The sequence below is a fragment of the Dermacentor albipictus genome, chromosome 1, assembly GCF_038994185.2.
Source record: "Dermacentor albipictus isolate Rhodes 1998 colony chromosome 1, USDA_Dalb.pri_finalv2, whole genome shotgun sequence".
NCBI classification, from domain to species: Eukaryota; Metazoa; Arthropoda; class Arachnida; order Ixodida; family Ixodidae; genus Dermacentor; species Dermacentor albipictus.
This window is the reverse complement of record NC_091821.1, coordinates 316022550-316046049: the sequence shown is the minus strand read 5'-3', so window position 1 is coordinate 316046049 and position 23500 is coordinate 316022550. Positions and strand designations below refer to the sequence as shown.

The window sequence follows — 23500 nt, the reverse complement described above, 5'->3', positions numbered from 1 at the left end:
TCACTTCCTTGTCGCCGGTCATTCATCTTGGCTCGTTTTAGTTCCCTCGGGACTGAAAGTAGTGCCTTTGCATTGTCCTTCATTCATTTACTCCCTCCTGTGCCCAGTTCTCTTCTCCTTGTACGGCCCCGCTTTTGGGCGGCACTGCCGAGGGAGGAGTTGCTCCCTCTCTCGCCACTCTCGCGATCAATAGCGATACGGCTTCTCTCTTCCCCCACGCGCCTCTCTGCCACCGCGGGACCCGGGCCCCGGAATAGGGGGTAGGGGAAAGGCAAACCCCAAAGAGGGGTGGCGTGGAAGGCTCGCCCTGGCCGGCGCATGCGCCCCGCGGCGCAGTGTGGGTGCGCGGCAAGGAGCGTGTGCTTGCGTGTGTGCGCGGCCGTGGCGTCGTCGCCGCGGAGGAGCCCCGAGGCCCGCTTGTCCTCTGCGGACGATGCGAGTCGGCTCTGCGGGCCGGCGATGGCACCCGGTGCTGCGCTGACCGCACCGACATGGACGGCGGCGCCGGTGGCAGCGGTGGCGGCGGCTCGGTGCCGCCGCCCGGTGCGCGGGCACCGGCCGACTACTACCAGCTGCTCAGCGGCAGGATCGAGGGCGCCGTTGACGCCTTCATGGACCGCCTCGGCGGCCGGCTCAGCGAACTCGAAGTGGAGCTGCGCTATGCCTGGCGCGCTGTCGACCTGCTTTCGCAGGAGTACGTCAAGATGTGGGAAAAGTTGGAGCGGCTCGAAGTGCTGCTCTTCGAGCAGCAGGCGGTTATTGGCCAGCTCATGGGCATCATACAGAGCGAGCAAGGGATTGCCGAGCCTCTCGCCGAAGATGTGGTGCTGCAACTGGAGCGCCGGCTCCGCGAGGAAGTTGGCGCCGAAGCCGGACCGGAGCCCATGTCACCGCGCGAGGCGGTCTTCCTACGCCGGACTGTGCTCGAGGCTGTGCCTGAGGTGGTGTCCAGTCAGGAGGAGGCAACCTCGGAGGAAGGCTCGTGCTCGTGCGAGAATGAGGAGTCGGACTCCGCGAGCGTGTTCACCGCATCGGACTACCGCAAGTACCGGGGTGCCACCGGCGGCAGCCTGGTGAGCGACCGGGACCTTTGCGAGTTGGGCCGGCTTTCGGAGGATCTGGGCCGAGCGTCGGCTCTGGCCCGGGTCGAAGAAGAGGAAGATGTACCCTGCTGTGAACTACTCGAGCCGGAGGAAGATGTCGAGGTCAAGGAAGACAGGCGTGCCCGGCAACTGGCGAGGTTGCGAGAAGCGAGCCAGGAATTGGCGCTGGCCGTCCAGAAGAACCTTGTGTCGGCCTCAGTCCTGGCCCCCGAAAGACCCCCGTCGCCGCCCACGGGTACTCGGGAGGTGGGCATGGCCGTGGGCGCCTTCATTTCGGACACGTCCAGCGAGGCGTCCACCCAGCTGGTGCCGAGCGTCATCGAGGCGCAGGTGCACGACGAGTCGCCGCAGCCAGCGACGGTAGAACCGGCAGCAGCGACGAAGCCCGAACCCGAAGTGCGGCCCGAGCGCCGGAAGACGACCGGCATGTCGTTCCCGAGCCCGCGCAAGCAGCGTGTCAAGGCTCGCGAAAGGAGGCACACGACGGCGGCCGTGCCTCCGTCGACCGTGGCAGCGGCCACCGAGTTGCTGCCGGACGTGTGCCCGAAGCGGACGCTGAGTGATGTGACCGTGTCTTCGGCGGACCAGCAGACGCCGTCCAGTTCGGCCCAATCGCCGTTCGCGGCCGGGCCCGGATCTCTGCTGACGAACTTGGGCTCCAAGCTCAGCATGGGCTACAGCAAAGTGATGAGTTCGAGCTTACTTAAACGGGATGGTTCCAAGGAGAAAGCGCAGCGGTCCAGAGCGAGACGCCTGTCGCTGCTGCGCTCTCAGAGTGTGCAGAGCGAGAGCGAGCCAGCGCCCAAGGAGCCGCAACCGCCGTTGGTTGTGCAGATGTCGTTGCCCGAAATGAGGTCAACTCCGCCGGTTACGCCAAAACCGGAGCATCCGGAACCGCTGCCCGACTCTCCTTCGCGGGAAACAGGCCCGCTGGTGGGCACTTCTCCTGTACCGGCACCTTTGGAACTGAACCCGGAAGAAGTGTCGTTCATGTTCCCCACCATCGGTGAGCTGCGCCGGTCGAGCAGCGGGCAGCCGCCATTTGAAGAGGAAGCTGCCGTCCAGGAGCAGGATTCACGCCGTCCCAGTTCCAGCCTCGCCTCGTCTTTCACCTCGGAGTCGGAGGTGTTTGCGGAAGCCGAGGGCCCTTCACTGCAACCGAGACCCCGTCAACAGGTGCCGCGTTTGTCAGACCGGGGCTGGACCGAGGACTCGGTAGACTCCGAAGCGTTCGTGGACGCCGAGTACGGGTCGCCAGCTCCGGCGGAGCACCCCTACCACCGCCGAAAACTGCCGCCTAACGACATAGGTTGGAGCGGCGAGGAGTCCTTCGGATCCGTATCGTCGGTTAGCGGAGGTGAATCCGATCTCAGTGTGCTGGAAAACCAGCGCGACGAAGGTGTGAGCTCCGGGAGTCGAGTGCGCATTCCCTCGCAGCCGAGTGACGAGACGGCGGAAGCGTCCGAAGATGGCAGGTACCCTAGGGAACAGTATCGGGACGACAGTTATCAGGACGGCCGATACGGAGACGAGCAATACCAGGACGATAGGTACCACGACGAGCTATATCCGGAATCCCCGTACCACGAAGAGCGGTACCAAGAACACGCCAAGCAGGACGCATCGCGGGAGTCTGACCACCGCGTCGACTTACGGCACTCGCCGGTCGGCGACGAAGGGCCGCTTCCAGAGGCTGAGCGCAGTCCTGGACATGCCAGTGGCGGTGTGGATTCAAGTGATGTTGTGGACGGTGCAGTGCGCGTTCATGACGACGTCGTCCCCCGTGGCGGGGCGGGAGACGCTGGCGACGAGGGGCCGCTGGAGGAAGGAGCGGCGAGCGTCGTCGCCGGAGATTCGGGACGGGAGGGTGCCACAGAAGCAGCAGCAGCGGACAGCGGTGCACAGCTAGGGAAGGTCGAAGGGGAACCGGTGCCCACGACGTCGGAGCGGAGAGCGGGTGCCCTGCTCAGCCGTCTGGGCTCTTCGTCGCAGGACCAGGGCGACGGGGCACCGGGAGCGGCAGGTGGCGTCAAAGGAAAATGGATAGCTCTCGTGGTGAGCCCTCATTTGCTTATTGATGCGTTCTCTGCTGGGTGTCGTGGCCTTTGTGGCGATTCTTGCTCCACGCTCAGTTGCTACTTTGCTGATTATATATAATAGTTATAGAACATAATATAATAGTTAATCGTTATAGTTATAATATAATATAGTTATACCTATTGCTCGACGCGTTGCTTGGCTTGGGGAGGGCGAGGGCACCACCTCCTCGTTGCAGGAGTGTTTCATGTGAATGTCGCGCCCTAATATCGTGGTTCGCCTTGTCATGGTTCCTCATATTCTTCCGAACTAGTGTGTTTTGGTGTGAACTTAAGTGCGTGACTAAATTATTGTTCATGACTAATATATATCGTCGGTGTCTTGCGCAAGTTGGCTGTGCTGTGCTGCTCTGTCGTTCTTAGTTGCTTCTCACTGATATCCTCCCCTCCCTCCGAAATTTTTAGAGTCGCATTTTCGTGAATGTGGTAGTAGTGCAGCACATTTCCGAAGGCATCATGATCATTTGGTGCGCCATCGTTTACATTTTGGCATGAAAGTTCATGCGACAACGTCCGGAACAAAGTGAGCATTTCCTTCCAAAGGGCACGAGTTGGCTGTGAGCTGTGGAGGCCGCGACGGCAATGTCAAAGCTCTTCAATTCAGCTCAATGTGATGCGTTAGCCATTTAAATGAATTTACTGACGACTGCTTGTAACCCAGTTTAACCACGTCTGGCGCGTTAAATTGTTCAAGGCGAATTGGTGCGGGTTTACCGCTCCTCTCCCCCTGCCTCCAATGTTACTGACACTGTGTGTGGCAATGTTGGCACTTGACAGACTGTGTGACATTGGCCAAACAGGCATGTTATGTTCATTCAGTTTTTCTTTATTTTCTTTATTTTCTCTAATCTTTTTATACGCGTTTTCCCTTTTGCCAGTACAGGGTAGCCAACCGGAGATATGCTCTAGTTAGCCTCGCTCTCTTTGCGTTTAGCTCTCTCTTTTCTCTCCGTATAGGCACCGTAGTGGAGGACTCCAGGCTAATTTTAACAACCTCGAAGATATTCGCATAGGTGAATTGGCTCGACGCAGTCGAGTGACAGATACAGAGTCGGGGCTGTGATATAATTTGTTTATTACTGTTTATTACTCAACAGGCCACCGTGAGCCAAGCTAATGTCACTTGCGCAAGGTAATCGCGGGTAAGTTCGCACACGATTAAGACGTTTCGTATATGCTGCTCCTTGAATTACGCATCCGAATCTGCGCATATGTGCGTATTCGCATTGTGACCCTATCAGCATACTGTGGATTTCGCAGTGGAAGGACGGAGCCTATGACCCGGTAAAAGGGTATTGTCAGATTTTTCTTCTGAAGATGAGTTTGTGGCGCACTCGCGTATCAGGTGCATTGAGCCAACCAGCCGCTGCTGTGAACGCACACGGGTTTGTGTACTCATGCATGCTTATTTCACTTTGGTGTCGCCTCACGAAATGCAGTTTCCCGTCACTGCTGGTCTTAAGAATCGTTACTTTACCGTTTTGATGAATATTTTTTGTCAGGTTATGTTACCTGAATAAATTCCGGCGTGCGGCTGAGAGGTGAACTTTCGTTATGTCTCCCCACGGATTTGGCAAAGTATCACACGACGCAAAAGCAAGTGGCCGTAGTGATAACAAAAACATGACGAGCTTTGACTTCTAACCGAGGTATATTGGAACTTATATGTTTACTTCTATACGCCTTCACCCACATATCTCACCCACGCATATCAATGCGCAGAGCGAAAAACTAAGAATGTGTTGAAGCTAAAACATTCTTTATGAAGTGTGGGAAACAACTGCATTGCAGAGATCATGTGCATATCGAAAGGTGAGACAGTGCAATGGTAAACGAAACCAGTAAAAGCAGGACCAACAACTACACTAACAGGCAAACAAACGAGGCATAATGCGCGAAAAATATCCTCTAAGTAAGCCGTCTCGTCGTTTAGCGAATGCAGGTCTCTGGCGCTTTGGCTCATTTACGTGTGTACCTGCCTCTGAATACAAGAGGCTTTAGTTATCGTCCCTACATAACTGGAACTTATCCGGATCAAAGTGCGAAGGGTCTCCCGCGATAAGGCTGTATCCGTACTGCCGGCATTGCGGTGCCGGACTATAATGCGAGAAACCGTTCACCGAGAGAGAGAGAAAGAGAGAGAGTCAAAATTTTATTTTCGCCCAGTGGATGAAATGCGATGGTCATGAAACTCTGGTGCACACATCATTTGCCGCGAGTAAATGCACAATCATCTTAACGCGCGAAACAAGCCTAAAGCCACGTTTAACCTTACAGCTTGTCTTTCTTGGTTGCTCTCTTCTGCTTGGGGGCCATTGCACAAAGCGAAATTCCATTGAACTTATTTCTGGCGCTACAATAAAACATTTATTTTTTACTTCAACTGGGGCCACCTCTGTGAGGCGAGTTAACACGGCGTGAATATAAGGAATCGCAACCTTATAGGCTTCCCCTTTTCGTCAATAGTGACGGTGGCACCCACTCTTAGAACCTTCAACGAAACCATTTCACATACTGGCACTATCGAAGAGTCCGCAGCCGGACTCCCGTAATTTCACGAGTGCATCGACAATGCGCTCCATCAGATGCGCTAGACACTTTGTTGCAGCTGAGCGAATAGTAAGAAGTGCGTTAGCATTCTAGAGCTTTTGAGCGTCGAGACTAGTGGTCTGTAGAAGAGCCGCTGTTGATGTGGGAGTGCACTGCCAATATGCTTTCGTAGTGCCGAAAATCAGATGAAGGTCAAGGTGCTAAATCGGACGGTCCTTAGAGGTGTTGCAGGTGAAATTTCTAGACGTTGTTCCTTGACGACTCCCATTGCGTCCATCAACTTGCGATTAAAGTCAAACGAAAAAAAAAGCAGTCTGCAATAGTTTATTCCCATATACTCATATATATTCCATATATTCCCAATAGCTTATTCCCATAAAAAAGCAGTCTGCAATTTCTGCTTTATTCCCATATACAACATACATTTGAATATGGACAGGTCTTGAGGAAAAAAGCTGCGTCAGCAGCTTGACTAAGTCCTAGAAAGGTTCCTTTCGAGGGCTCTGTCGCGCTTGGCTACAACTATGCTAAGTATACCCGTACCACACTCGACCTTATGTATACGCTCCAGACCGCTGTACGTCCGCAGTCCTTTCCTTCCCAACAAATCAACGTGGACTGTAACACTACAAACCCCCTCCCCTCTCCCCCCTAAGAAAATAAAATTACGGACTTGCCACACCGTGTAGAAAAGGCATACTTATTAATCTGGTCACTGATAAATTTATAAACTCATCTGCGCTCTGCATCATGAGTCATGACAGCATTACCAATGAACAGCATGTCTTCCATGTCAATGTTAAAGACGATAGAACCCCGACTGTTATTACCTAGACTATTCAAACTCCGATAAAGAACTTTTCATAACCAAAACCGAGACAGAAGAAAGTCACAGTGGCTTAGCGATTCTTAATTCCTCTGGAGGTATCCAGGTACCGTGTATCACCGAGTGTTTCGTTCTGATAAAATACCACCAAGTAATGTTCTAGAGATAGAGGGCAACTCAAGGGCGGACAGCCTCGTTCGCGAAATCACGCACCGAGCAGGGCAGTCGGAAACCCAAGAGGCCCCCTTAACGGTGGAGCCAACGTATGCAGAAATACTTAACCACTACAAGTAAGGAGACTTAAATACCCCCCACCCCACACATCGCTCGCACATGAGGCAGTCAGCTGGCGAAGACTGCAAGCAGGCACGTTCTTTAACCTGCACGCACTACACAAAATGTTCCCTATCCAGTACAGGGATACATGTCCGTGGTGCGGGGCAACCCCCACGTTATACCACATCACGTGGGAATGCAAGCGTAATTTCGCATTCCATAAATTAAATAACCCAAGTGCGGAACAATGGGAGGGTCTCCTCACCAGCAGCGAGCTCGCAGCCCAACGGGCAATTGTGCAGCACGCCTGCGAGGCAGCAAGACTCAGCGGTGCCCTGGAATACGGGCGCTGTCAGGATTGGGGGCTCAATCCCATCGTCCGTGGTCCTTTGCCAAGATTGGAGTACGGCATGAATTCGGAGGTAGCTGGCCCATGCCGTCGTCCAACTTATTTACGCTGAGATCGTTGATGAAGTGAAGAACTGCTTCTCATCGAGAACGAGGAAAAGGGTTTATTTACAGAAATTAAATCAGTCTAACATGACTGCTTGAGAAAAAGAGTATTAGTCCAACAGGACTGCATGAGAGAAGTGACTCAGTCTAACATGACTGCTCAAGAGAAGTGTCCTCAGCATTCGCACAACCACAGTTTTTATACACTCGATCCGCCGGTCATACGACGCGGCGACTGTTCGTTTACTCATCACCAACGCGCCGCTGCTCTGCAGAACAGTTTACGTACACAAAGGCAACCGCGCTCTGATGCCCGACGACGGCGTTGGCGGGTGCCGTTCCGGGAACTATCGTTGCCGATCGAGGGTCGCTCGTTGTTCCGTGCCACTCCGAACCGTGAGAAGCACAAAAATACGTCGTTCCCGCGGCAGCTTGTCCATGCGTGTCAAATCAGCTCCGCGTTGGGGAACTCCGGAATCATTGTTCACGCACCGAACTAGTTCCGTCACAATGTCGAAGGGGCTGGGGGAAGGCGGCGGATTCCAGCGCAAAGGCCGCTTCTTTGAACGCCTCCCGGCTGCAGCGACGGAGAGGGAGAGGTGCGCGTCTTGCACCCCTTGTCGTAATCGGGTGGCAAGGTGGCAATCTTGCTTAGCGGCTCGCCATTCTTAACAGCGCCTCCATGGCCCGAAAAATCTCGACTGTCTAGTGCTGACAACCGCTAGGCAGGAAGAGAACGGCTGCTGGTCAGGGGGGGGGATTGATGTCTTGGCTCGCAGCGACCACTTGTGCATTGATGTCACCGCCCCAAAACATCCAACAAGGAGAGGCAACTGCAAAATGAACCCCACAACACGGCGCTGCGCCGAGATGACGTGCATTGGCTCTCACTTTAGACTCGCTAGGCTTCAAAAAAACAACAACAACATAAGTGCAGAAACAAAAAAAAAATGCTACATTTCACTATGCCAATTTCTGAAGCAAATTCCTGCTGACAAATTCAGCAATTATTGGAGGGAATTCTGCCAAATGAGAGGGGATTTTCTTCGCCTAAAGAAAAATTTAGGCGGGACCCTCAAACGCAGAATTCAAATTAGCCTGCTCAAACCATCCGCATTGCTATGCAACTTTCCCTTCTTATATCTAACGGAGAAGTTGTACTCTTGGAGAGTGAGGCTCCATCGGAGCAAGCGGCCGTTTTTGTGTGACATTTGATTGAGCCACGTCAGAGGACAGTGGTCGGTCTCGAAGATGAACTTCGCTCCGTACAAGTAACACGACAACTTCTGGGCGGCCCAAACCAAACAAGCGCATTCCTTCTCTGAAGCGCTGTAGGCTTCCTCTCTTACATTTAGTTTACGGCTGGCGTAGAGGATAGGATGCTCCTCGTTATCGTCGCCGACCTGACTAAGTACCACGCCCATACCTCTGTCGCTTGCGTCGCATTGAACTATGAATTCCTTTGTGTAGTCTGGCGCGCGAAGCACAGGGCGAGAAACCAATAGCGTTTTCAAACTTTGAAAAGCGTTCTCTTTGTCCTTATCCCAGTGTACGTTACTCGGTGCTCCCTTTCGGAGGGCGTCTGTTAATGGACTTGCCAATTGCGAGTAATTCGGAATGTACCGTTGATAGTACCCCACAAGTCCCAAAAATGAACGAAGGTCCGTTTTCGTGCGCGGCTGAGAAAGATCTCCAATCGTCGCTATTTTCAGCTCAGCCGGCCGTCTCATGTCCTGACCGACAACATGGCCCAGATAAGTAACCTGCGAACAACCAAACCTACACTTTTCCGCTTTCATCGTTAAGTCGACTTTAAACGTACGAAGCCTCGCATTCTTGTCGTAATAGAATTTGGCGTTCCTTTGAGCTATTTCCATGTTCTTTCCGACTAGTTCTTGGGTTGCGCTTAGCCGTTCCAGTAAATTTAGCACGTATTCAACCACTGTTGAACTCTCCCCTCTTTCCTCCCACATCTCTCTTAACATTCTCAGTGGAGACCGGAGTGTCCTCCCATACACTAGTTCTGCTGGTGAGAACCCTGTCGCCTCATGTGGAACCGTTCGCAAAGCAAACAAAGTTGCCGGCAGACAGTTCTCCCAGTCCTCCTTGTGCTCGTAACAGAGCGCACGCAAAACTCGCTTAAGCACCGAATGCCACCTCTCTACACTGTTTGACTGAGGGTGATAGACAGAACTGTGTATTAACTTTACCCCGCACTTTTGCAAGAATGTGGAAGTCAGTGCGCTCGTGAATACTGACCCTTGATTTGCCTGAATTTCGGCTGGAAACCCAACTCGTGCAAACACTGTCAAAAGCGCGTCTACTACTTCGGTGGAGCTGAGCTCTTTCAAAGGGATTGCTTCTGGAAACTTGGTAGCCGGACACAGCATAGTAAACAAGTACCTGTAGCCTGATTTTGTTTTTGGAAGAGGCCCTACCGTGTCTATTACAAGTCGTCTGAAAGGCTCTGTTATTAAGGGCACTACCTTCAGTGGAGCTTTCCATGTCTCTCCTGGTTTACCAGAACGCTGGCAGGCGTCGCATGATCTTACAAAGTTTTCTACATCCTTGAAACAGCCAGGCCAGTAGTATTCCATAAGCAATCTTTCCTTTGATTTGTTTATGCCTAGGTGGCCGGACCACCCATTTCCATGACAAAGACTCAAAAGGTCCTCCCTATACTTAGTAGGTATGACTAACTGATCTAAAATCCTACCCTTTCGATCTCTGTAATGCCGATACAACAATCCTCCTCTCTCATGTATCGTTACGTTGCGCCTAGCAATGCCTTCTTTCGCTGTGTCATGTAATTTAGCTAAGCTCTCATCATTCTTTTGCTCAGCTGCCAGTGACTCTCTATCCACGCGTAAGAGTTGATCGAAGTTCGTTGAGGCCGGTGATAATAACGACCCTGTCTCGCTTGTGAGCGCGTTTGCTTGCTCTTCCTGCAGCCTAGAACTCTGACACTCTAGTGCTACGCTCTCATTGAGCTGGTCAGCTGGCAGGCTCTCCTCAACTGTTCTTTTGTCCCTCGGGCTTAGCTCGGATTCGGGTATTGAAGTTATCCCCTTTTCTGCTTCCGCTGCAGGAGCTTGAGCATTTTCAGCCGAAAGCGCCGCGATCTTACGAGCTTGGCCTCGGGTCAATGCCTGTACTATGCCCTCTCCCAGTTTGAGCCCTCTGTCACGCAGTAACTGATTCGAACGATTCGAAAAGATGTAGGGATACTGCAGTGACAAAAATTTGGAAACTGCAGCCTCAGTCTCTAGCTCCCCGAATGGTCCACTGATTTTGACTTTGGCCATGGGCAGACACACGCTGTGTTCTTCTACAACCTGTTTTATCCACGCTACTTCTCCGGTGAAGTCATCTACCATCACGTAAGACGGATGGACAATGTCCAGCGTGGCGGCACTGTCTCTTAGCACACGGCATGGTTTTCCATTAACTTGCAGGTCGTGGAGATATGGACTTAAAAGTTTCATATTCTCATCCTTTTCCTCCACGTAGGAAAAAACTACGCTAGACTTCTCGCAGTTTACAGCTATATGTCCCAGTTTGTGGCATTTGTAACAGCGAATTGGTCTAACAGATTCGAATTTTCTTTTCTGTTCTTTTTGTGCGGTTTCTCCGTTAAGTTTCTCCTCGCTCTTTTCTGCGGGCTTTTCCGCCATGTCTACAGGCTCTGATCGTCTAGTTTGCGCACCCTTTTTGAACGGAAATGGTTTCCGCGGTCCATTTCGACCGTCCCAGTTTCCCTCCTCGGCGTTCAACTTTCTACGGGTTGCGTACTCTTCGGCTAATTCAGCCGCCCTTTCCACAGTGTTTACATTACCTCTGTCTTGCACCCACAGTTTCACAGCTTGGGGGATGGTTTTGTAAAACTGCTCTAGACACATGCATTCAATGATCATGTCTCTGCTGTCGTACGCTTCCGCGCTTTTAAGCCACTCGACTAGGTTGGCCTTTAAGCTATATGCAAAGTCCGGATAGCCCTCGCTATCTTTCTTGCCTGTGCTCCTAAACCTTTGCCGAAAAGCTTCGGCTGAAAGGCGGTATTTCTTCAGGAGACTAGCCTTAACTTTTGCATAATCATATGCATCCTGCACACTCAGTCTGGCGATTACTTCCGCCGCCTCACACGGCAACATAGACAGCAACCGCTGTGGCCATGTACTCGGGCCGAAGTTCATCTTCTCGCAAGTCCTTTCAAAATTGCTTAGGAACAAGCCTATGTCGGTCCCGATCTCAAATGGCTTTAATAGCCTGTCCATGCGGTACGATTCTGCCTCACTTGATCGACCCAGAGCGCCTTCACTTCCTTGAGGCAACTCCAAACGTTTGCTTTCAAGTTCAAGTTGCATTTTCCTTAACTGAAACTCGCGATCTTTATCGCGTTCCTCTCTCTCTCGCTTTTCTCTTTCTCTTTCCCGTTCTTCTCTTTCTCTTTCCCGTTTCTCTCTCTTTTTGAGAAGTTCCATTCCCATTTCAATATCTTCCTCACTGGCCTGATTGGAAATTAGCTCCAATAATTCCGATTTGAGCATTTCCTTGCGTACATCTAGGCCCAGTTCCTCACCAACAATCAACAACTCGTCTCTCAGCAGTGTCCTTAACTCCATGACTGCTGCTTTACTGCCTTGATTCTGCTCTCTAAATCTAGCTAGGAAAACACAACCTAGCTAACACACAACAATCTAGCTTCCCTTCTGTTCTAAACAGAACAACCACAAAATGAAGCCTAGAGAGTCAAAGCAAAAACCAAGCACTCACCGCAGATACAGCACCATGTCGCAAAGTCCATCCCACCGCTGCCACCAGTTGTCAGGATTGGGGGCTCAATCCCATCGTCCGTGGTCCTTTGCCAAGATTGGAGTACGGCATGAATTCGGAGGTAGCTGGCCCATGCCGTCGTCCAACTTATTTACGCTGAGATCGTTGATGAAGTGAAGAACTGCTTCTCATCGAGAACGAGGAAAAGGGTTTATTTACAGAAATTAAATCAGTCTAACATGACTGCTTGAGAAAAAGAGTATTAGTCCAACAGGACTGCATGAGAGAAGTGACTCAGTCTAACATGACTGCTCAAGAGAAGTGTCCTCAGCATTCGCACAACCACAGTTTTTATACACTCGATCCGCCGGTCATACGACGCGGCGACTGTTCGTTTACTCATCACCAACGCGCCGCTGCTCTGCAGAACAGTTTACGTACACAAAGGCAACCGCGCTCTGATGCCCGACGACGGCGTTGGCGGGTGCCGTTCCGGGAACTATCGTTGCCGATCGAGGGTCGCTCGTTGTTCCGTGCCACTCCGAACCGTGAGAAGCACAAAAATACGTCGTTCCCGCGGCAGCTTGTCCATGCGTGTCAAATCAGCTCCGCGTTGGGGAACTCCGGAATCATTGTTCACGCACCGAACTAGTTCCGTCACAATGTCGAAGGGGCTGGGGGAAGGCGGCGGATTCCAGCGCAAAGGCCGCTTCTTTGAACGCCTCCCGGCTGCAGCGACGGAGAGGGAGAGGTGCGCGTCTTGCACCCCTTGTCGTAATCGGGTGGCAAGGTGGCAATCTTGCTTAGCGGCTCGCCATTCTTAACAGCGCCGACCTTGTGAAGCGGCCAAGACTCAAAGCATGAAGACACCGGCCCACCGCTAATCTCTCTGAGATATAGAGCAATAAAGTTTTTTCCATTCCATTCTAGGCCAATGAGACTTGGCGAAGAAAACTGACAGCTCGTCGGCCGCTGTCAGGATTGGGGGCTCAATCCCATCGTCCGTGGTCCTTTGCCAAGATTGGAGTACGGCATGAATTCGGAGGTAGCTGGCCCATGCCGTCGTCCAACTTATTTACGCTGAGATCGTTGATGAAGTGAAGAACTGTTTCTCATCGAGAACGATGAAAAAGGGTTTATTTACAGAAATTAAATAAGTCTAACATGACTGCTTGAGAAAAAGAGTATCAGTCCAACATGACTGCATGAGAGAAGTGACTCAGTCTAACATGACTGCTCAAGAGAAGTGTCCTCAGCATTCGCACAACCACAGTTTTTATACACTCGATCCGCCGGTCATACGACGCGGCGACTGTTCGTTTACTCATCACCAACTCGCCGCTGCTCTGCAGATCAGTTTACAGACACAAAGGCACACACATTCCGAAGCCTAAACGACGGCGTTGGCGGGTGCCGTTCCGGGAATTATCGGTGCCGATCGAGGGTCGCTCGTTGTTCTGCGCCACGCCGAAGCGTGAGAAGCAGAAAAATACGCCGTTCCCGCGGCAGCTTGTCCATGCGTGACAAATCAGCTCCGCGTTGGGGAACTCCGGAATCATTGTTCATGCACCGAACTAGTTCCGTCACAATGTCGAAGGGGCTGGAGGAAGGCGGCGGATTCCAGCGCAAAGGCCGCTTCTTCGAACGCCTCCCAGCTGCAGCGACGGAGAGGGAGAGGTGCGCGTCGTGTCGCCCTGTCGTAACTGTGTGGCAATCTTGTTTCGCAGCTCGCCATTCTTAACACCGCGTCTTGCGCTGAGCGGCGAATTGAAAACAGTGATAACCTGGTGAAAACGGTCGCCTTTCAAGGACAAAACAATGTCATTGGTGGCTCAGCAATCACCGGCCGCCATACTGTCCGAATATGTAGTTTCAATAGCTGAGCACTGCGCGCGTGATAGAGTAGCTCGCTGACGTCATCAGGGTCGCCGTGTTGGGGCACTAACATGGCAGAAAGCTGCGTCCTTGACGCCACGTGAATACTATCTTTACATCTTGGCAGTTCTGTGAAGTTTTGGATTTCGCGATGCCGTTAGTATGCGTAGCGTGTTTGTCTACGACGTTTCCTCTAAATGCTTGAGGTAGTATGCGGGTTCTCCGACGGCGCATGAAGCACACACCACTTGACGAAATGCATTCTCGGATTTGCTTCAAGAAAATAGAGGTTTGCTAAGAGGGCAATTTCTTGGTGGCTATTTTGGACGTCGTGCCACATGGCGATAAGGAAATCGACAACCTTGTCACGATGGTTCCGCACCGCATTCCTCGTCGCCTCTTTCCTTGCCGCGATAGTGCTCACACATGGGAAGCTTCGGCCCGGAACCAGCATTTCGATCTTTGATCCACGCTGTCCGGTTTAGCATTTTTCGCCGCTGTGTTTCAGCAGCCACTTTGCTGCGTAGCGCTCGATTTAGAACGAGCTTGTTTGGTTTTCTTTTTTTTTTTTACTCGTACTGTTACTGCCGCCTTTAGGTCGCACGTACCTTGGAATGTGTAGTAATGTTGTCAGTTGTGCTGTCACTTGCTTTGCTTTTACGTGTGCTATTTGCGCAGTGAGGGGGCTCAGCCAGGCTCACTGATGGAGAACCGTGGCCAACCGCCCCGTGATTCGTGTTAGAGGCATAATGTATAATATCATGCTCTAATCATTGGTTCAAAATACTTAGTGACGTAACCTAAACAACAAGTACGTATGAGCTACTCGCATCGCTGTTCTGTCGATAAGGAGACGTTCACACTAGACAAACTTTTGTGCATTGCAGGTCCTTAACGTGTGCGCACATGCACCTATTTTTCTTTTATATTTTCATTTTTTTTAATTTTGCGTTATATTATTTTAAAATTGTTCTGTAATAAGGGCCCACCAGCGAGCTGTACTTAATCTTCGTAACAGGTTTTTTTGGGCAGCACTGCTTCAGTTTGCCTTTCATTCGAACTGGGTGCAGTCGAAATCAGAACATTTGGGATGTTGCTTCGCTGCGCATACTTTTTTTTTTATTTTATCCCTCTATCGCGGACATTATTGCGACGTAGGCATAGGCCTATTGCTCTGCCGATTTCCCTGATTGGTCATGTTGCCGCAGCTCTCGCACGATTTGTAAAGAAATAAATAAAATGAATAAATGTGAGCGTGGTGGTTTGCCGAGCCTTCAGTCACGTTTCTTCGACCTCGAATGTTTAGTTCTCGGTGGAGCTTGATGCCGAACTTTGCTAAAATGCATTTGCGATGTTTTATAGCGCTCTAAAGTTAAGACGTATCATTGACTTCTGCGCCCGCTAATCAGCAGGCAGTAAATAAGCATCGTTTGTGTGAGAGAGCGTAAAAAGGGGTAAAGCGGGGAGGTTAATCTGACACGTCCGGTTTGCAACCTTGCACTGCAGGATGGGGATAAATGGACGAAAAGAGGGGGAAAAGGAAGAAAGTGCACTCACTAGTGAACAGTGCAGCTTCTGTTATAGTAAGGAGGCTATATATAGCAGCAAAAAGTGAACTGTTGATGTTGCTGCACTTTTTTAAGGCTCTCGCATAGAGAGCAGCTGTTTATACGCAAGGCCTCTCGGTGCCGGTTTGCCGCGCACGCAATGCGTATCGAGCGGACCAATCTGCGCCACAATGATTGGTGGCCCAGAGCACCTGTGCGTCGGTGCTGCGTGTGCGAGCCTGCCTGCGTCGAGCGAAGGGCATTCGGCGAAGCCCCGAGCCGTCGATGAAACCCACCTTGCCTGCTGCATCCCGCGTGGCGCTGAGCGGCTGTCATAGTTGCGTTTTGGTCGAGCACCGCAGCAGACGATACGCGGGGTGGACCACGTGGACCTGATTAAGAATGAAGGTTTGCAAAAGAGGCGCGATCTCTCGCACGGATATTTCGGCTGCCGAAAACAGCGAGCGCGGATTAGGGATAGTTGGATCAGTGTTGTATACTTCTTCTTATGTATCGCCCTTAAATAAACTCTGCATAACATTTGTGCTACCAAGACATTTTGGTAGGCAAGTTGGTGCATTTCTGTTACCAGGATTTGTTATTTGTTATCACACAAGGAAACCGGGCAGGGCGAGCACTTGGCCTTTCCGTGTTTCGTTGCGTGGTTTGGGCTTATATGAGCAGTAAATCATGCTAGCATTTATGGTATACCAGCCGATTCCTGCTCACTTCGCGCAGAGAAAGACAGAGAGAGCAGAAAGGAAAGATGGGGAGGTGAACTAGAAGTGCATTCGATTTTTTACCCTACACAGTGGAAGGAGAGTTTAGGAATGAAAATAAATAACGGCGAATGGTCACTTCATATATTATACTCCGTGCGCGTCACGGCAATCAATGCAGAAAGAGGTCTGAAAATTCGAGGACGCATACTCGAGTTAGGTACTCGGATCCCATTTTGTGACGTCTCTGGCAATATCTTTTTTACTGATCAAAAGTGTTGTACAGTGTGTGTTGTCAGGATTGGGGGCTCAATCCCATCGCTCGTGATCCGTTGTCAAGATTGGAGCCGGGCATGAATTAGAAGGTAGCTGGCCCCTGCCATTGTCAAACTTTTCCACGCTGAGGACGTTGATGAAGGGAAGGACTACTTCTCATTGAGAAAGAGGAATATGGTTTTATTTACAGTATTTATATCAGTCTAACATGACTGCTTGAGAAAGTACATCAGTCTAACACGACTGCTTGAGAAAGTGTCTCAGTCTAACATGACTACTTAAGAAAGTGTATCGAGTGTCCGCACAACAGCCATTTATAAACACTCGGTCCTCCCCCGGTTCCAAGGGGGCGGAAACGTTCGTCCAGTCATCGTAAACACGCCGCCTCTCCGCGGGACGGTTTACACACACACACACACACACACACACACACACACACACACACACACACACACACACACACACACACACACACACACACACACACACGCACACACACACACACACACACAGGTTCACGGTCCGAAACCGACATCACACGAACTTCGTAGAACTCGGAGCTGACTCTCGCAGTGCGCCCGGGTAGCCATTGTCTTGCGTCTTGGTCGGCCCGTGGGAAGGGCCCTCCGATGACGTTCCCGCGTCAACTACCCCACTCATAGCAGATCAGGTCCGCGTTGGTGGGTTCGGTAACAATAGTTGGCCCGCCGAACTTATTCAGTCACAACGGCGACGAGGCTAGAGCGTAACGGTGGCGTTCCTTGAAAGTTGACTCCGCCGTCGTCGCAACTGGCTGGCAACACTTGCACCTCAGCTGGGGGCCGTCCTTAACAGTGTGTATATATATATATATATATATATATATATATATATATATATATATATATATATATATATATATATATATATATATATATATATATCATGCCAGCCGTAAAACAAAATTACGTTTTTTCCTTGTGCTATATGCGCAGGTAAACTGCGCTACGCGCTAAATGCCTCATGCGATTTTTAAAACATGTGTACGAGCGAAAGCTGCACGTATTTCAATGATGATATCCATTGTGTTCTCTTCCTTCGGGCGTTTAAAGAACGGGCGCTCCGCCTTCGTGTTTTAAAGGCTTGCGTCGCTCGTGCATAAAGGATCCCAGCTCGTAACAGCCAATTTAGCGGCTGCTGCTTTCTCCTCGGCGCCGCACTGCAGCGGTGCCCGCTGAACGCCGTCAGGCAAGTGACAAATGATTCCGCGAGTGATTGCGGACGCCTGCGCCCGGCATCCCCCTGGCGGACCGCGGCGGCTGCGCATATGATCTATGTCGCCGCGGCATCGATGTCCACCTAATGGCCGTCGTGCGAACACACTGCCGAATTATTTGGCGCTGGTGTACGAGGGGGAGTTCGGTGGCTCATTGGACGGCGGTGGCCAGCTCGAACGGCGCCTCTCCGTGACACGCAAGACGGCGCTGCTCGGCACGGGGCACGCACTGCGCGATTAGCGAAGCTGCACTTACGAAAATGAAGAGGCCGGAAAGTTGCTCGCCGCTTTGTTTGCGTGCCAAGGGCGCGGACGCCGATTTACTGGGTGGTTTTGCGAAGCCCACTGGCGCGAAAGCATCGCGGAAAGAACATCTGAATGCTTAAGCGCGGCTCGAATCGCGATCCCTGCAAACGTGCGTGCGAGAGAGAACTTCACCAACTGCTATTTGTTATTTTGTTCTCCCGTTGAATCCGGCTCGTGAAATTTTTCCTCGTTACAAGCACATGCAAGGGAAATTGCTACCGTAACTCGGGGATCCCGTTCGCATTGTGCCGAGGGTGCACTTCTCGTGACCTTCGTGCGAGTCCGCGCTTGAGGGCCAGCTTCTGCTGTAGTGACTGCGACATAGTCGGTTGTCGCAAAGCGAGCCTTCTAGCGCTCGACGCGTCGGTATGCGATCTCGAAGCTGTTGCCGAACCGCAGTGGCAACAGCACACGAAACATGGCACCTTGGGCGGTGCCTCGTTTGCCACATATGCAGAAGGAAGAGCCGTGTATCTGCTTTTTTGGGGCTTTTTTTTCTTCCTTTTTGGCGTTTTTGCTTTCTTTTCTTCTTTTTATTTTTCTCGCTGATTATAGTTTCTTAGTTGCCGACTTCGGAGGGGCCTTCTTGTCCGTCGCTGAATGTGCCAACACCATTTCCTTTACGTTGCTGGAGATTACCAGCTTCGCAGAAAGCTTTCCACCTGACCTCAATACCCCAAAGGCGAGCCCTTAAATTAATGACCTCGCGCTCCGCTACTCTCGCTGCTGAGGTCGGTTTGCCCACACACGCGAACCACGGACGGCTGCACACAGCACCTCCGACGATTGTTCGCTCGCTGGAGCCGTTCCTCGTGGCCGCTGAGGCGGGAAACGCAGCACAAGCGCGCTTGGCTGCTGTAATTCCTTGTTAAACACACTATCGAACCTCGCCGCAAAGCAAGGGTGACCTGTGGTCGCTGTCGACTGCGGCTTCTTTTGTCTTTCTTTCTTTTTTGAAGGCAGAGACCAAGCAGAAGGACTCCGTACACCGCTTCTGATACAGAAATAAAATATCCCATGCGTAGCATGTGCGCGGCAACGCATTCACCATTTCGAGTTGATAACGCTTTATTTTGCACTTTCTTTCTCTCTTCCCTTTGGGTACGTTCATCTTTTTGTGTTTGTGGGAGTTCGGCATGCTTTAAATGCGGCTGTATGAGTAGCATCTATGCTGTGCCGCTTTGACCGTTTAACAAACACGAGAAACCATTTGTTAGTAATAAAAGGAAAATGGAACGAGAGACATAGAGAAGTTCTCAAATCAGCGTAAAGCGAAAATCGCCGCTCGTTGTGAACACTCAAGCATCCAGAACGTTAATTTCAGTAGATGCGACGAAACGTTACCGTTGCGGCCGGTGTGCGTCTACAAGGAAGACAACGCGTGGATTTTATCCCACCGCCCATCTCTCGTAAATTCACACGAAGGCCGGAGACACGCGCATAATAATAGTCGTTGAGAAACGTGTGAGAGTGCAGATGTGCCGTGAGCGCCTCGCTATCGTACGAGCCGTCGCCATGCGCTTGTCCTGCGGCGGGACCAGGCGTCTGCAACCTTTCACACTTGAGTTTTGTGGTTCTATCAGATACTGTAGCTTTTACACAACTTGCACGTCAGGGGCAAGTTTCTTTTTCAAGAAATGGGTGCTGCCGTACTCACGAAATGAGCCGCCGGGCGTACTGTGAAGAACCCTGATGATTGGACTTTTCCTTTAGTTGCGGGCAAAGGAAAACGGGCAAAATGCGCCGCATTACGGGCAAAATGCGCCGCACAAAAGTCAGACAGCACCGTTTTTGTTCGCTCTGTAGTCCGTAATTTCGGCACTTTTCGATGGCTAGTGTTCTCGCGGTAGCGCGTGCAAAATCATGAAATGCGCGGCAGCAAATATGCGCCTGCTGGGAAAGTCCTTTTCTTTATTATTATTATATGGTATTTAGGAAATGTTGTCGCCTTTCATTGGCGCCGGCTACTTCTTTTCACATAGGGATATAAGAAAAGAATAAATCGTAACGAAAATGGTGAAATCATAACACTGATTCCGGTAACATAAGTACCTTAATGTCACGCTATAACTGAAAGACAACTCCAAATCATAAATAACACAAAGTCCAGTCACGTAAGTAGACTAATGCCACGCTAAAACAAAAGTCAACTCAGTAACACAGCAAGAGAGAGAGAGAATAAACATTTTTATTAGGTGAAGCAGCTAGGGAGAGGCGTCCTCAGTCCAGAATGCCTTGAGCTCGGGCCGCGTCCTGGGCCCTCGCAATCAGCCGTAGTAACACAGCAACACAGAGTCCTTTGTGTTGGGAACTCGGAATATGTCGGTGAGAATGTGTCCGCTATCGAAATGCCTTACCGAAGGCTGCACTCGATCAGGGAGCGCCTGAGTCGACGACGAGAAAGCGAAGTTGGACGCCGTGTGAAGGTCGGTGACGTCGAAAACACAGTTTGAAGCAATGGCGAAGTTGGTCTTGCTGATTAGTTACAAAGTGTATGAATTGTTTCGCATTGAGTGCCATTTGTACTCTAGCCAAGGAGTTCATGACGCCTTTTTATTACCTTTCTACTGCACGCCAAAGGCACTGCGGTATCTCCCTAGCGCGAGGACCAAGCGATGACCCAGAGATATCGTGGTATTACGCTAACCAGAAGATTCGAGAGCTGACGACTTCACCGAACAGATGTGCAACTGCAGGGACAAGGAACGCTTCTAGAACCGCGTTGCAATTCGCGTGCGGCGTCTGTATAAGGGCACTGCCGGGAGTGACATGTGATATGGGTCGGCCGGGAAGGACTCGATGCCCATTCAGGGAGAGGATGGACACACTTCCGGTGAGGCGCGTCCCCCTTTTGTGCCCTTTCAGCCACCAATGGCTTCGCAGCTTATGCTCCCCCCCCCCCCCCCATCTCCTCCTGGCTGTGATGGAAATCGAGAGCACGGAAGGCTCTTCGTAACGCGGAGCGGCACGGAATAACGGACAGTAGATGGATACGATATGGATGTTCATTCGCTACTAGGAAGATTTTTTGTACTATTCGTAGCCGGCTTGTGTGTGTACATACGGCTGCTTCGGCAGCGCTTTTCACCCCCTGAATCCCACATGCTCAGCATGTGAGAAGCTTCGAATTGTGTGACACCTTCTATCCTTGGCTCACTGCTAGTGATGCGCCCGGCTGGTATATTATACTTTTGACCTTCCCTCGATGTGGTACAACGACGAGCCCACTTCCATGTTATTTTGAAAGAATGACAAACAGCAAAATTTGTGCGAGTGTCACGTATTTACTAATTGAGCGGTCACGATTTCTCTGTAACAAGAATGTACACTTTGTGAAGGGATTAGCGGCAACGATTTGAATTAACGAGATTTTTTGTGGCTTGCAACATTACGAGCCAGTAGTACACAACCGGCGATTACAATTCTTATGAGGTCATTATATTGTGGTTTTTTTCTTTTTGTCTTCTTGCGGCGCGGTTGCTGTTCATGTTGCGGTTCACGGGGCGCAATTCACACATACGATATTGATGGTTAAAAGGTATGACCATCGTGTTTATAATTACCATTTATTATTATTATTATTATTGGCAGAATAACTCGCCAGTAAAGAGAAGTTTTTGTGTCCGCACCCTGGATTCGATTCTATGTCCGCGAAATCCGAGTCTCCACACTGTACAGCATCGCGCTGTCGTCATTGTCACCATCGCCGCGCTTATTCTTTTTTTTTTTTACGTCTTGAAGTAGATGTTGGCTCCTCGTAGAGGCTACTCCGCTGCGCCTACCTGCAGTAAAGAGAGGAACATTCTGAGAAGAATGAAGCCATAGCGATACTAAAAACACTCAAGAACGAGTTCCCAGAAGTAGTGCACAAGTCGTGACACATTAGCCACAATGTCACTATTCAAGTTCTCGAGGTCATTGTATCGCCCTAGGGCCGTACCTACCGCAGTTGTTGGTAGAACTTTAGAGTTTTCTCTGGGTTGCCAGCTCCGTGCAGGCATAGCAATGACCATTCGCGAACTACCATAACTACGACGCATATCTTCTGAGCTAAATTGTATCAAAAGCACACTGTCGTGTCCCACATGTTTCACAAGGTTGTTCTACACGTCTCATATATTGTAATGTTTTCCACCCTTGCTTCTTCGATTCCACTCAGGCATTGCAGTCTTTGCAACATTGTTTGCCGTGTGGGGGTAGTTCGAGGTACTATGTTAAGTACTACAGGTTTTCTTGTTTTCACTTTTTGCTCACAATGTTGCACGCAGGATGATGGAAGGCCCCTTATTTGGCATCTCTGTTTGCAAGAACTGCTCTCAACGGTGTGCCTGTGACATCGCAGCTTTTTTTCCTAAGGAGCGCTCCTGCTTGATTCTGCGCATTGCCGCAGGGAGCCGCTCGACGGAGAAGCGTATTCTCTTTCCGCACGGAAAACGAGGCTCTATTTACATATAATTAGCCGTTTGCTGAGTAAGTGCAGCAGCAAAAAAAAAAAAAGACAGAAAAAGAAACTGGAATCTCTCGATGGCTTCTCTGGACCAGCATTTCTTAATCCCGGTTGTCTTTCGCTTTGTTTCAGACGCCGTTTAGCGAGATTAAATGAAGCTAAACATGTGTTTTCCGGAATCGATAGAAAATGTCACTTTTTTGTTGTCGTGTAATAATATTATTTTATCGTACACAGACAACTTAGTTTCTTTTATGCGAAGCATATTACGAGGGCTCAACCCAGCTCCTCAGGCGCGGCGGTGACCATGAAATCACGTGACACCGTGACGTCACGACAGAGGAGAAGTGGCTTTGGCTCAACTCTTGCAAGACGGGCTGGGTGGGAATCGAACCAGGGTCTCCGGAGTGTGGGACGGAGACGCTACCACTGAGCCACGAGTACAACGCTTCAAAGCGGTACAAAAGCGCCTCTAGTGAATGCGGTGTTGCCTTAGAAACGCGCTGTTTCTAAGGCGTGCGTCTCTTGCTCAGGCGCACATTTCGTTGCCGCGCCGAACGCTGCTTTGCTCGACGCTCACCGCGTCCAATGCGGGACGCGTAGTCGCTGCCCTGTAGCCCATTGTCTTACACCCCTTGGCGGGTCGACGGGAACGCTGTCGCGTTCCACTCTTGAAGGCGAAGAAGTAATGCATGAGTTGTTTCTTCGTCTAGCCGAACCAAATATAGCCAAGCAACAGCAGTTCACCAGGCTAAACAGTGGTTCAACAACTAAAATAAAGGCTAGTATGCTTCGCATCCTGGGCTTAACCTTACCTAAGCCACAGCCATTTTTTTTATCTCTAAAATGCTTTTCGGCTTGGCCTCCGCGAGCATGTTCCTTTTAAGTTTGTAATTTAACTTACGTCACCGCTGGTACGTAGTTGAATCAGTGAGGAAACGTTAGAAGCTAAGTCTTGTGGTGGATGCTGTTTTGCAGCAGCAGGCTAATTCTTGGGC

At 50.8% G+C, this 23500-nt stretch overlaps 1 protein-coding gene across 5 annotated transcripts in view; it reads left to right on the top strand.

Moving 5' to 3' along the window:
* LOC135904322 (protein unc-13 homolog B-like) overlaps positions 1 to 23500 on the top strand; it is a 405600-nt gene that overhangs the window by 115186 nt on the left and 266914 nt on the right. For 3 of the 5 annotated variants that reach the window (XM_065434961.2, XM_065434970.2, XM_065434947.2), the window contains exon 1: positions 760 to 3158. The exons of the other annotated variants lie outside the window; for them this stretch is intronic. In XM_065434961.2, coding sequence (XP_065291033.2) covers positions 771 to 3158 — 2388 coding nt within the window. In that variant the 5' untranslated portion in view covers positions 760 to 770. Of the gene's footprint in view, positions 1 to 759; positions 3159 to 23500 lie in introns of those variants that run through there. 5 annotated transcript variants of the gene reach the window in all.